The sequence below is a fragment of the Embiotoca jacksoni genome, unplaced genomic scaffold, assembly GCF_022577435.1.
Source record: "Embiotoca jacksoni isolate LCO1_2020_lvr unplaced genomic scaffold, fEmbJac1.0.p SCAF_24, whole genome shotgun sequence".
Classification (NCBI taxonomy): domain Eukaryota; kingdom Metazoa; phylum Chordata; class Actinopteri; family Embiotocidae; genus Embiotoca; species Embiotoca jacksoni.
In genome coordinates, this window is record NW_027185375.1 from 914,153 (window position 1) to 927,584 (window position 13,432).

The 13,432-nt window shown below is 38.2% G+C and overlaps 2 protein-coding genes across 2 annotated transcripts; both read left to right on the plus strand.

The window, feature by feature from the left end:
- Window positions 1–397: 397 nt before the first annotated feature.
- Window positions 398–2,197, plus strand: LOC138203912 (complement C1q-like protein 2). Its single transcript, XM_069158933.1, has 3 exons — window positions 398–662; window positions 781–909; window positions 1,740–2,197. The coding sequence occupies exons 1-3, from the start codon at window positions 434–436 to the stop codon at window positions 2,018–2,020; spliced, it is 639 nt and encodes a 212-aa protein (XP_069015034.1). The 5' UTR covers window positions 398–433; the 3' UTR covers window positions 2,021–2,197.
- Window positions 2,198–3,485: 1,288 nt separating this feature from the next.
- On the plus strand, window positions 3,486–5,108 carry LOC138204145 (complement C1q tumor necrosis factor-related protein 3-like). Its single transcript, XM_069159298.1, has 3 exons — window positions 3,486–3,670; window positions 3,790–3,918; window positions 4,670–5,108. The coding sequence occupies exons 1-3, from the start codon at window positions 3,526–3,528 to the stop codon at window positions 4,972–4,974; spliced, it is 579 nt and encodes a 192-aa protein (XP_069015399.1). The 5' UTR covers window positions 3,486–3,525; the 3' UTR covers window positions 4,975–5,108.
- The last annotated feature ends 8,324 nt before the right edge of the window (window positions 5,109–13,432 follow it).

The window sequence follows — 13,432 nt, forward strand, 5'->3', positions numbered from 1 at the left end:
CAACGACCTACCTTAAATGTTTTTAACACATTAATTAGTTATTTATATCAGGTGTAATTGGGACCACAGATATTGGGACTCAAACTCCTCAGTCGTTGATTTTAGAAAGCTGAATAACTGTAATTTTAAAACTGCTATGAGGTCCCAAAAACAGACAGGTCAGTTCCGCCAGAACCTCTTGATGACGTTTTAGAGTCTGAAGTTGAGCTGCCGAGCGGCGCCACTTCCGGTAAGTAAAGGACATCAAAGGTGAACTAATTGGCAATAAATAGAGTTGACAATATTTCATCATTGTACATAAACTGAAACAGCAAACAGATGATACAGCCAAACAAGATAATAAAGCCAAATGTCCAAAGGTGATCTTGAAACAACATAAAAGCCAAAAACGAGGATCACATCAGTCAGAGTTTAGGAGACGGAGCAACGCTGAATGAGGATGAATTTGACAATTTTATTGTTTGTGTCGCTGTTCTGCGGCTCGACTTTGGCCGAGAACGACGGCAATTCTACCGACAAGGAAGTCGTCAGTGAAACACAGTTGTGCTTTTCTGATACTTGTAGTTTACTGAAAGAGTTTGGTGCCATGAGAGAGAAACTGAGCGCTCTGGAAAACAGGCTGAAGGACAGTGAAACACAGATCCACAAAATGAAGAACAAAGGTAAAGTGAAGCTTGTGCTCTGATTGGTTTAAAGAAGATTAAAGTCATGGAAGAAAACTGGATTCGTGTGGAAATAAATTAACAAAATAATGTAATGCCAATGTTTTGCTTAATCTAGAAACAACCACTGTAGTATTTAGTGCTGCAATTGGTGGGAATGGAGCAATTGGACCCTTCAGCAAAGACACAACTATAATATTCAGAAAAGTGATAACAAATATTGGCAATGCCTACAACCAGTACACAGGTAAGTACAGCAGCACTAACATTTTCTACCATCTCAAATCAAATAGATTTATAACACAATGTAAATAATAAGGTGTAATGTGGGTTAAAACAAGTAGATTGTTTTTACTTGTTTTTATTTATTTATTTTAGTGCCATGTAGGCTATTTTAAAAAAGGCCTCTTAAATTTGACTACATCATTAATGTGAATTCCATTCATCTGCATGGACAAGCAGGATAAAGATCTTGACTATCACTCTTTTAATGACGTCATTCGGTGAATCCGTTAACAAGACCAGACTAAATCATTAGAGGGGTAATGCTGCGTTTAAATGGGGTCGTATTTACCAGGTAAACAAGAAGAGTCCATATGAACGGCCCCCTCTTGTGGTATTCATCGGAAATCCAAATTTACTACAAGCCTAAAGTTCATGAGTTGTGACGTGTTTGCTGACATTTACAGAAATGGCGGAAGCCACGGAAGTTCATTTTTCATTGGCTGTTGCGTTTATATATTGTAATTTTTGTCATCATTTTTAGTCAAACGTCCACACTTTCACCAGGAAGGACGGGATTCCAGTTTTTTCCCTAACCACGTTTTTTTTCCGTGATACTGACTCGCTGCCCTCTAGTGGATGGGATTTTGCATTACACGCTTTGCTGTGACACCAGGTTGCATCGAAACAAGTGCAGAACAGTGAAGAAAATGTGAATCTAATAGCTGCCGCACATTGTAATGAATAAAGAAAGTTTACAGTGTGATCCAGCCACTTATAGATTTACAAATCTGTCCAGAAAACGAGGTCGATCACAAAGCTGTCAGTTGTTGGACTGAAATGTTGTTTCCACAGGTATCTTCGCTGCACCTGTCGCAGGCATTTACTACTTCACCTTCTTTCACCATGCTGGAGGAACTCACAGAGTGAGTCTAAACCTCATCCAGAACAACCAGGTTGTTGTGGAGGCCTATGACCACCAGACATCGCATGACGGGGCTGATAATGGAGGCAACGCTGTATTTCTGCAGCTGCAGCAAGGGGAGCAGGTGTTTGTGCGCTTGAATGCAAATACGCATGTTTGGGGAAATGATTACGTTACCACCTTCAGCGGTTTTCTGCTCAAACAAGATTGAAGGACAGAACAGGAAAGGATTTATTTGTCATAACAATTAAATGATTTTAAACAGATCTGAAATTATTATTAGAACAATAATTTTTAATAGAATTTAAAACACTATGTTCTGTCTCATTCATTCCAAGTGTTGTTGTTTTTTTTAATAAAAGCATCATAATTTCTGCTGCATACAGTATCTCTCGCTTCGATAGTGTTTTTTGTTGTACTGCTGCTTTAATGTAACTTCACTGTAACTCCGTATAACTGCAGCACCTTTTGCATTGCCTCTAGAAGAGAAATGAATGTAAAAGCTTTTGAAAGGTCAGCTGAATTAAGAGCAAGTCATCTGACTCAGTTAACTCAGTTAAACATAAATATATGAGTTTGCTCTTTTAAACCGCTTAAAATTTCAAATCAATCAAAGTCTGTACAACTACAAGCAGGTAAAGCCCTGTTTCCCACTCTGACATCGTACACCAGCATGGTTGAGTTACTGATGCACAAGTTACTAGAGGACAGGCGCCGGCCGTGGCCATTACAAACCTGCAGGACCAGTCTTCTATCACTCTTTCTGGTGAAGGACTGCCGAGTTCGGTGGCAGAGTATCGACCTGTTGAAGTACCTGAAGAAAAAGATCAATGTCCAATGTTATCAGAAAGAAAACATGATGAGACAACAAATACCCACCCAGAACATACAAATCCCAGTAAAACTCCAATATATTGCTGAATATTAGGAACTATACTTCAGAAACAACTTTAGGAACATTTCAGAAAATATACCAGAATGGAATGGACCCAGGAGAAAACTATATGAGCACTAAAAGAATAGTTTGAAAAGAGACTGGAGGAAAGAGTAAATCACCTAAATATTTCAAAGTAGAAACTTCAAGCAATAGAAGGAACCCGAGGCAACACAGCATTGGTTCAACAGCAGAAGGGTGAAGGACTTCTAGTGGAAAAGAGTCAAATTTGTGGAAGCAGTTAAACGGTCAGTTCAATCAAGGGCATTTCTCTATGCAAGCCAACTCTGTTAAACATTAATAAATCAGTTTGCGTCATAGAAATTGAACTTAAGCAACGGGAAAAAAACAACGACCTACCTTAAATGTTTTTAACACATTAATTAGTTATTTATATCAGGTGTAATTGGGACCACAGATATTGGGACTCAAACTCCTCAGTCGTTGATTTTAGAAAGCTGAATAACTGTAATTTTAAAACTGCTATGAGGTCCCAAAAACAGACAGGTCAGTTCCGCCAGAACCTCTTGATGACGTTTTAGAGTCTGAAGTTGAGCTGCCGAGCGGCGCCACTTCCGGTAAGTAAAGGACATCAAAGGTGAACTAATTGGCAATAAATAGAGTTGACAATATTTCATCATTGTACATAAACTGAAACAGCAAACAGATGATACAGCCAAACAAGATAATAAAGCCAAATGTCCAAAGGTGATCTTGAAACAACATAAAAGCCAAAAACGAGGATCACATCAGTCAGAGTTTAGGAGACAGAGCAACGCTGAATGAGGATGAATTTGACAATTTTATTGTTTGTGTCGCTGTTCTGCGGCTCGACTTTGGCCGAAACTGAAGTCTTCAGTAAACTAATCGATCTGGAAAACAGGCTGAAGGAAAGTGAAACACAGATCGAGAAAATGAAGAACAAAGGTAAAGTGAAGCTTGTGCTCTGATTGGTTTAAAGAAGATTAATGTCATCGAAGAAAACTGGATTGGTGTGGAAACAAATTAACAAAATAATGTGATGCTAATGTTTTGTTTAAATCTAGAAGCAACCAACATAATATTCAGTGCTGCAGCTGTTGGAGACGATGCCTTTGGGCCCTTCAGACTTGACACAGTTTTAGTCTACAGCAGAGTGATAACTAATGTTGGCAATGCCTACAACTACGACACAGGTAAGTACAGCAGCACTGACATTTTCTATCAAATCTATTATTTACAAATTAATAAATAGCACAATGTGAATAACAGTGTGTAATATAGATTGTAACATAGAGGTTGATTGTTTTAGATGTATTTTTCATTTGACCTCCTAATATGATATCAAAAAGGCCTCTTCAATTTTTGTGAATAGACCATTTCAATTTTGGAGTAATCTAGCGGTCTCCCATCGTATCCACAATTAGCTTTTAAAGAGAAACAGCTCTCATGTTGTTCCCATTCTGTTTCCACTGTTCATTTTCACCCATTAAACATCCCTCCAGGATTTCATGGAGTTTTTTTTGTAATTGTTGCGATCAAAAATGCTTGATTTTACAGAAGATTTTCTCAAAACTTGCGATGCAATTTGTAGAGTTTTAAGTGAGTTTTTTTGCACTAACGGAATTCCAAACAATTGCAAGTGAAGAAAAATTTTAAATTTTGTAAGTACTACCTGATAAACAATAATATGTAATCAGTTCCTGTGATATTAATCGTGCTGCACATCACAGAAATATTTTCATTTTAACGTGTTGATGCTACCTACATGTGTGATAGATAAAGGTACAGAAAGCTTTTTAAAGCCTTTTTTGAATCCTTAATTGAATTGTTACAGTATGTTGCAATAAATACAGAAAACACATTTCCAAAAAACTGTCTGAAGAAGGAATCGAGGTCGTTCACAAAGCTGTTTCAGTTGTTGGACTAAAATGTTTGTGTCCACAGGTATCTTCGCTGCACCTGTCGCGGGCTTTTACTACTTCACCTTCTTCTATCATGCTGGAGGAGAACAAAGATCACATCTAAGGCTCATCCAGAATGCCGATGTTGTCGTGGAGTCCAGTGACCACAGTTCAAAAAACGACGGGGCTGATAATGGAGGCAACGCAGCATTTCTGCAGCTGCAAAAAGGAGACCAGGTGTATGTGCGCTTGGTAGCAGGAAAACATGTTTGGAGAAGTGATTTTACAACCTTCAGTGGTTTTCTCATCAAACAAGTTGAACAGGATTCAGTTGTCACAGCAATTTGAAATGACTGTCAACAGATCCGAACATACAATCATTTCTAATAGTGATTAAAAAGCTGTTTTCTTTCTGATTCATTCCAAACGTTACTTTTCTTTATTGGCTTCATGAATAAAGTTTCTCTCTCTTCGATACCATGTATTGTTGTCCTGCTACTTTAATGGACCGAACCCTGTATCAACATGGAACTGCAGCATCTACTGACTTCTCCCTTTTGCAGTGTCTAAACATTAAAGAACCGGAGCTCAGTTTTAAACTTGTGATCTTGCCGGAGGTTTTAGATGTCAGGCTGATGATGAGCACGCAGCCCGCAGCGTTCAGCTCTTCTATCAGGCCTCCGGTTGTTGTTTCTTTCAAAATGAACAGGAAGACAGAAGTTTTCAATTTTATCACAAGCCACGATCACATATTTTCTGCCCTTTGTCAAGTTTTCAACTTTGCAACCCCTGTTTCTCACTCTGACATCATACACCAGCATGGTTTTGTGACTGATGCACAAGTTACTAGAGGACAGGCGCCGGCCGGAGCCGTTACAAATCTGCAGAACGAGATGTTTATCAGTCTTTCTGATGAAGGACTGCCGAGGTCGGTGGCAGAGTTCCGACCTGTTCAAGTACCTGAAGAAAAAGATCAATGTCCAATGTTATCAGAACGAAAACATGATGAGACATTGAGAATGAAACCATATTGAGGGAAGAAATACAGTCTTTAAAAGTGCACACATGAAATTTAAAAGGATGTGTGATTAAAAGGAAAATTGCAGAACATCTCACTCAAACATATTTTGAATTGTATCAACAAAAATTGCAAAAATCATATATATAGTATATCAATATATTAGAAATTGTATAAGTTATAAAAATGTAATGCACTTAATCTTGAAATGGCTTGAAGGGGAGAAGTTCACGGATTTTGACTTCAACAATTCCATAAAACAGTAATGTGATATTCAAAAATGGCTGCATATCAGTGAGAAAACACGATCGCACAGTAAAAACAGAAGGTATGCATGTGCTTGTAATGTTTGATGTCTATCTGATTAGTGGATATTTCACAATAAAATGAACTGATTTAACCGTTTGACTCACCTTTCCCATGCACGCCACGACGAAACGTTAAAGTGCTCCGGAAGGATGTGTCTCCGAACAAATGTGTTGTACGCATTATTGTCAGGGTTCCTCTCGCAGGGACGACGATTGTAGCGAGGCGCCACCGAGTCGCTGCTCATGTCGTGAACCACTTCCTGCCACCCGAGAACGAGGGCGAGGGCGAGGGAGCCCATGATGGTGAGCGGGCGACCGACGTTCATTTTTGTCTGGAGTGAGGGAAAAGCAAAGTTTATTTGTTGTGAGAAAAATTCACAAGTACTATACACTGCACTGAATACAATGAAATAATGGTAAATTAGCATCGTCACACAGAATTTATAATTTTATATTAAAATAATAGCATTTGTATATTTTGAGAGACTTTTTTGGTCTTCGCTGTAAATGCCAAATATGAGAAAAGTTAAGACACAATTTATGTCAGCATTTTCTCTTGTATATTCTTTGGAAGGCTGCATTTGTCATTGTGACATCAGATCTACAAAGGGGCTCTGCAACTGTGCGGCTGACTATTTCATGTCAGAAGAGAGGCAGGAAAACACAATGATTCCCAAAATCTCTTGATCTGTCGAATCCTAAAAAGTGTAACACACAGATTTGAATAATGTGATACAATAAACAACATTGGTTAGCTGGGAAGAGATTTTGCTCACCTTCTCTGATCAGCCGGCCTCTGTGCTGTCAGTGTTGCTGCGTCAGTCTCTGATCGAAGGAAGGAAATACTTCTCCCCTTGCCCGGTGAATATTTGAGCACAACCAATCATCTTAACCCAGAGCAGACAGCCAATGAAAGGCCATGTTCAGACCAGACATCTACATACCTTTCCACATTCATCCCAAGTGACCATCGAATCTCAATTTCACTATTGCATATGCAAATCTGCACGTCCGTCGCACAAATAAACAAGTAGGTAAACATGTGAACACGAGCAGAGATGAGAAAGAGAAGTCACAGTGGCAGGCATTCAACACAATGAGACATTCTGGCTCGCTCGCGTCTCATTTTAAAGCGCCATCTTTGAGAAATTGAGGAAAACTTTCATATCCGTGTGTTTAGTGTGTGTTCACACCAGTACTCTGAGCTGACCAATTCCGATCGGCTCGCCCGGGACGCACGTTAATGCAAAGAAGTACGTGTGAAACTGTCAGGCTGGGTCACTGTGGGCGAGATGTGGTTATATGACAAACGTCAGAAAAACACAGAGGAACCAACCAAAGCTGCTGGAAGACCTAAAATATTGCACAGCATCTGAAACCAGGACAGTCAACAAAACAAATAATAAGAAATATGTTAAATATATCAAAAGCTCCACGTTGTCGTTGGTGCTGTTTGATAAGGATAAAAAGCCACAAGAACCAATGTAATGTCGAATATGGTTTTATTTTCTTTAACATCGTCATGAAAACAGACAAACGCGACAGGATGTTTTCTGTATGTTTACAGCAAATGACATTAAACAGCAGTACAGGCACTTCCTCATCGCACTTCTTTAAAGTGACAGAAACAACAACACCTTCACACCCAAGGTCGTGAGTTCTGCAGGACACACAAAAAACATGAGCTGTTCTTCACGAGTCACGTGAGAAAGAAGTGCGAGTGTTGATAAAATGCATTAAAGAGAACTACAAGTGAGGGACAGTTTAGAAAAGTTATATTTACAATGACTAGTGAACAGAGCACATTAATGATATTTGTCTTTAACAGGAGTAGATTCTTCAATAATTCCTTTTCGGGCATAACATTTGCAACAAATTTGATGTTTTACTCTGTTTTTTTAATAAAAGCAGTTTTTTGTTTCAGAGTTAAATGCAAACAACAAAATCCCTTTAATAAAAAAAACAGCACATTTTTAGAACTTAAACAGATGAAAATATATAAATGCAGTTAAATATTAAGAGAAATGTATGCACTGAAACTCATGTGGTATTAAAAGCTGCATTCATCAATACTTTTATTTTAACCGTGGATCAAATGATGTGTATTAGAAAAGGTTCATTTGTAATGATGAACTCAGAAGTTTATCTACAACTACATCCTCAGCCAGCTGTTTTCAGCAAATATCTCTTTTTGCACAATCTTATTTTTAAACTGGTCATTTGGTTTTGGGTGGCGTGACGCTCAGCTAGCAAATTAATTCATTAAAAATCAAGCAATAAAACAAAAGAAATTAAACTAAAATAAGTGTTTGAAAACTGTAAAGTTTAAGGGTTTAGCAATTATTCTCTATGATTTCTCTACTACAAATATTCCCATTTAAAGTTCACACTTGAGTCATTTGTTTCTAATCTAAATATATATAAAAAAGAATGAATGCATTTATTTGACAGTATATAACGCAAAACAATCAGGACTACAATACTAAAAAAGACAATAAATGCCTACAAATTAAAAACCAAATTCACATTAAAGGATCGTTAAAAAAGACATGACAATTTCTTCCTCGCATCAAACCTACTTTCTTGAGCTTTCAATTCAGCCCCCATACAATCATTTCTAATAGTGATTAAAAAGCTGTTTTTTTTCTGGTTGATTCCAAATGTTATTTTTCTTTATTGGCTTCATGAATAAAGTTTCTCTCTCTTCAATACCATGTATTGTTGTCCTGCTACTTTAATGGAGCGAACCCTGTATCAACATGGAACTGCAGCATCTACTGACTTCTCCCTTTTGCAGTGTCTAAACATTAAAGAACCGGAGCTCAGTTTTAAACTTGTGATCTTGCCGGAGGTTTTAGATGTCAGGCTGATGATGAGCACGCAGCCCGCAGCGTTCAGCTCTTCTATCAGGCCTCCGGTTGTTGTTTCTTTCAAAATGAACAGGAAGACAGAAGTTTTCAATTTTATCACAAGCCACGATCACATATTTTCTGCCCTTTGTCAAGTTTTCAACTTTGCAACCCCTGTTTCTCACTCTGACATCATACACCAGCATGGTTTTGTGACTGATGCACAAGTTACTAGAGGACAGGCGCCGGCCGGAGCCGTTACAAATCTGCAGAACGAGATGTTTATCAGTCTTTCTGATGAAGGACTGCCGAGGTCGGTGGCAGAGTTCCGACCTGTTCAAGTACCTGAAGAAAAAGATCAATGTCCAATGTTATCAGAACGAAAACATGATGAGACATTGAGAATGAAACCATATTGAGGGAAGAAATACAGTCTTTAAAAGTGCACACATGAAATTTAAAAGGATGTGTGATTAAAAGGAAAATTGCAGAACATCTCACTCAAACATATTTTGAATTGTATCAACAAAAATTGCAAAAATCATATATATAGTATATCAATATATTAGAAATTGTATAAGTTATAAAAATGTAATGCACTTAATCTTGAAATGGCTTGAAGGGGAGAAGTTCACGGATTTTGACTTCAACAATTCCATAAAACAGTAATGTGATATTCAAAAATGGCTGCATATCAGTGAGAAAACACGATCGCACAGTAAAAACAGAAGGTATGCATGTGCTTGTAATGTTTGATGTCTATCTGATTAGTGGATATTTCACAATAAAATGAACTGATTTAACCGTTTGACTCACCTTTCCCATGCACGCCACGACGAAACGTTAAAGTGCTCCGGAAGGATGTGTCTCCGAACAAATGTGTTGTACGCATTATTGTCAGGGTTCCTCTCGCAGGGACGACGATTGTAGCGAGGCGCCACCGAGTCGCTGCTCATGTCGTGAACCACTTCCTGCCACCCGAGAACGAGGGCGAGGGCGAGGGAGCCCATGATGGTGAGCGGGCGACCGACGTTCATTTTTGTCTGGAGTGAGGGAAAAGCAAAGTTTATTTGTTGTGAGAAAAATTCACAAGTACTATACACTGCACTGAATACAATGAAATAATGGTAAATTAGCATCGTCACACAGAATTTATAATTTTATATTAAAATAATAGCATTTGTATATTTTGAGAGACTTTTTTGGTCTTCGCTGTAAATGCCAAATATGAGAAAAGTTAAGACACAATTTATGTCAGCATTTTCTCTTGTATATTCTTTGGAAGGCTGCATTTGTCATTGTGACATCAGATCTACAAAGGGGCTCTGCAACTGTGCGGCTGACTATTTCATGTCAGAAGAGAGGCAGGAAAACACAATGATTCCCAAAATCTCTTGATCTGTCGAATCCTAAAAAGTGTAACACACAGATTTGAATAATGTGATACAATAAACAACATTGGTTAGCTGGGAAGAGATTTTGCTCACCTTCTCTGATCAGCCGGCCTCTGTGCTGTCAGTGTTGCTGCGTCAGTCTCTGATCGAAGGAAGGAAATACTTCTCCCCTTGCCCGGTGAATATTTGAGCACAACCAATCATCTTAACCCAGAGCAGACAGCCAATGAAAGGCCATGTTCAGACCAGACATCTACATACCTTTCCACATTCATCCCAAGTGACCATCGAATCTCAATTTCACTATTGCATATGCAAATCTGCACGTCCGTCGCACAAATAAACAAGTAGGTAAACATGTGAACACGAGCAGAGATGAGAAAGAGAAGTCACAGTGGCAGGCATTCAACACAATGAGACATTCTGGCTCGCTCGCGTCTCATTTTAAAGCGCCATCTTTGAGAAATTGAGGAAAACTTTCATATCCGTGTGTTTAGTGTGTGTTCACACCAGTACTCTGAGCTGACCAATTCCGATCGGCTCGCCCGGGACGCACGTTAATGCAAAGAAGTACGTGTGAAACTGTCAGGCTGGGTCACTGTGGGCGAGATGTGGTTATATGACAAACGTCAGAAAAACACAGAGGAACCAACCAAAGCTGCTGGAAGACCTAAAATATTGCACAGCATCTGAAACCAGGACAGTCAACAAAACAAATAATAAGAAATATGTTAAATATATCAAAAGCTCCACGTTGTCGTTGGTGCTGTTTGATAAGGATAAAAAGCCACAAGAACCAATGTAATGTCGAATATGGTTTTATTTTCTTTAACATCGTCATGAAAACAGACAAACGCGACAGGATGTTTTCTGTATGTTTACAGCAAATGACATTAAACAGCAGTACAGGCACTTCCTCATCGCACTTCTTTAAAGTGACAGAAACAACAACACCTTCACACCCAAGGTCGTGAGTTCTGCAGGACACACAAAAAACATGAGCTGTTCTTCACGAGTCACGTGAGAAAGAAGTGCGAGTGTTGATAAAATGCATTAAAGAGAACTACAAGTGAGGGACAGTTTAGAAAAGTTATATTTACAATGACTAGTGAACAGAGCACATTAATGATATTTGTCTTTAACAGGAGTAGATTCTTCAATAATTCCTTTTCGGGCATAACATTTGCAACAAATTTGATGTTTTACTCTGTTTTTTTAATAAAAGCAGTTTTTTGTTTCAGAGTTAAATGCAAACAACAAAATCCCTTTAATAAAAAAAACAGCACATTTTTAGAACTTAAACAGATGAAAATATATAAATGCAGTTAAATATTAAGAGAAATGTATGCACTGAAACTCATGTGGTATTAAAAGCTGCATTCATCAATACTTTTATTTTAACCGTGGATCAAATGATGTGTATTAGAAAAGGTTCATTTGTAATGATGAACTCAGAAGTTTATCTACAACTACATCCTCAGCCAGCTGTTTTCAGCAAATATCTCTTTTTGCACAATCTTATTTTTAAACTGGTCATTTGGTTTTGGGTGGCGTGACGCTCAGCTAGCAAATTAATTCATTAAAAATCAAGCAATAAAACAAAAGAAATTAAACTAAAATAAGTGTTTGAAAACTGTAAAGTTTAAGGGTTTAGCAATTATTCTCTATGATTTCTCTACTACAAATATTCCCATTTAAAGTTCACACTTGAGTCATTTGTTTCTAATCTAAATATATATAAAAAAGAATGAATGCATTTATTTGACAGTATATAACGCAAAACAATCAGGACTACAATACTAAAAAAGACAATAAATGCCTACAAATTAAAAACCAAATTCACATTAAAGGATCGTTAAAAAAGACATGACAATTTCTTCCTCGCATCAAACCTACTTTCTTGAGCTTTCAATTCAGCCCCCATACAATCATTTCTAATAGTGATTAAAAAGCTGTTTTTTTTCTGGTTGATTCCAAATGTTATTTTTCTTTATTGGCTTCATGAATAAAGTTTCTCTCTCTTCAATACCATGTATTGTTGTCCTGCTACTTTAATGGAGCGAACCCTGTATCAACATGGAACTGCAGCATCTACTGACTTCTCCCTTTTGCAGTGTCTAAACATTAAAGAACCGGAGCTCAGTTTTAAACTTGTGATCTTGCCGGAGGTTTTAGATGTCAGGCTGATGATGAGCACGCAGCCCGCAGCGTTCAGCTCTTCTATCAGGCCTCCGGTTGTTGTTTCTTTCAAAATGAACAGGAAGACAGAAGTTTTCAATTTTATCACAAGCCACGATCACATATTTTCTGCCCTTTGTCAAGTTTTCAACTTTGCAACCCCTGTTTCTCACTCTGACATCATACACCAGCATGGTTTTGTGACTGATGCACAAGTTACTAGAGGACAGGCGCCGGCCGGAGCCGTTACAAATCTGCAGAACGAGATGTTTATCAGTCTTTCTGATGAAGGACTGCCGAGGTCGGTGGCAGAGTTCCGACCTGTTCAAGTACCTGAAGAAAAAGATCAATGTCCAATGTTATCAGAACGAAAACATGATGAGACATTGAGAATGAAACCATATTGAGGGAAGAAATACAGTCTTTAAAAGTGCACACATGAAATTTAAAAGGATGTGTGATTAAAAGGAAAATTGCAGAACATCTCACTCAAACATATTTTGAATTGTATCAACAAAAATTGCAAAAATCATATATATAGTATATCAATATATTAGAAATTGTATAAGTTATAAAAATGTAATGCACTTAATCTTGAAATGGCTTGAAGGGGAGAAGTTCACGGATTTTGACTTCAACAATTCCATAAAACAGTAATGTGATATTCAAAAATGGCTGCATATCAGTGAGAAAACACGATCGCACAGTAAAAACAGAAGGTATGCATGTGCTTGTAATGTTTGATGTCTATCTGATTAGTGGATATTTCACAATAAAATGAACTGATTTAACCGTTTGACTCACCTTTCCCATGCACACCACGACGAAACGTTAAAGTGCTCCGGAAGGATGTGTCTCCGAACAAATGTGTTGTACGCATTATTGTCAGGGTTCCTCTCGCAGGGACGACGATTGTAGCGAGGCGCCACCGAGTCGCTGCTCATGTCGTGAACCACTTCCTGCCACCCGAGAACGAGGGCGAGGGCGAGGGAGCCCATGATGGTGAGCGGGCGACCGACGTTCATTTTTGTCTGGAGTGAGGGAAAAGCAAAGTTTATT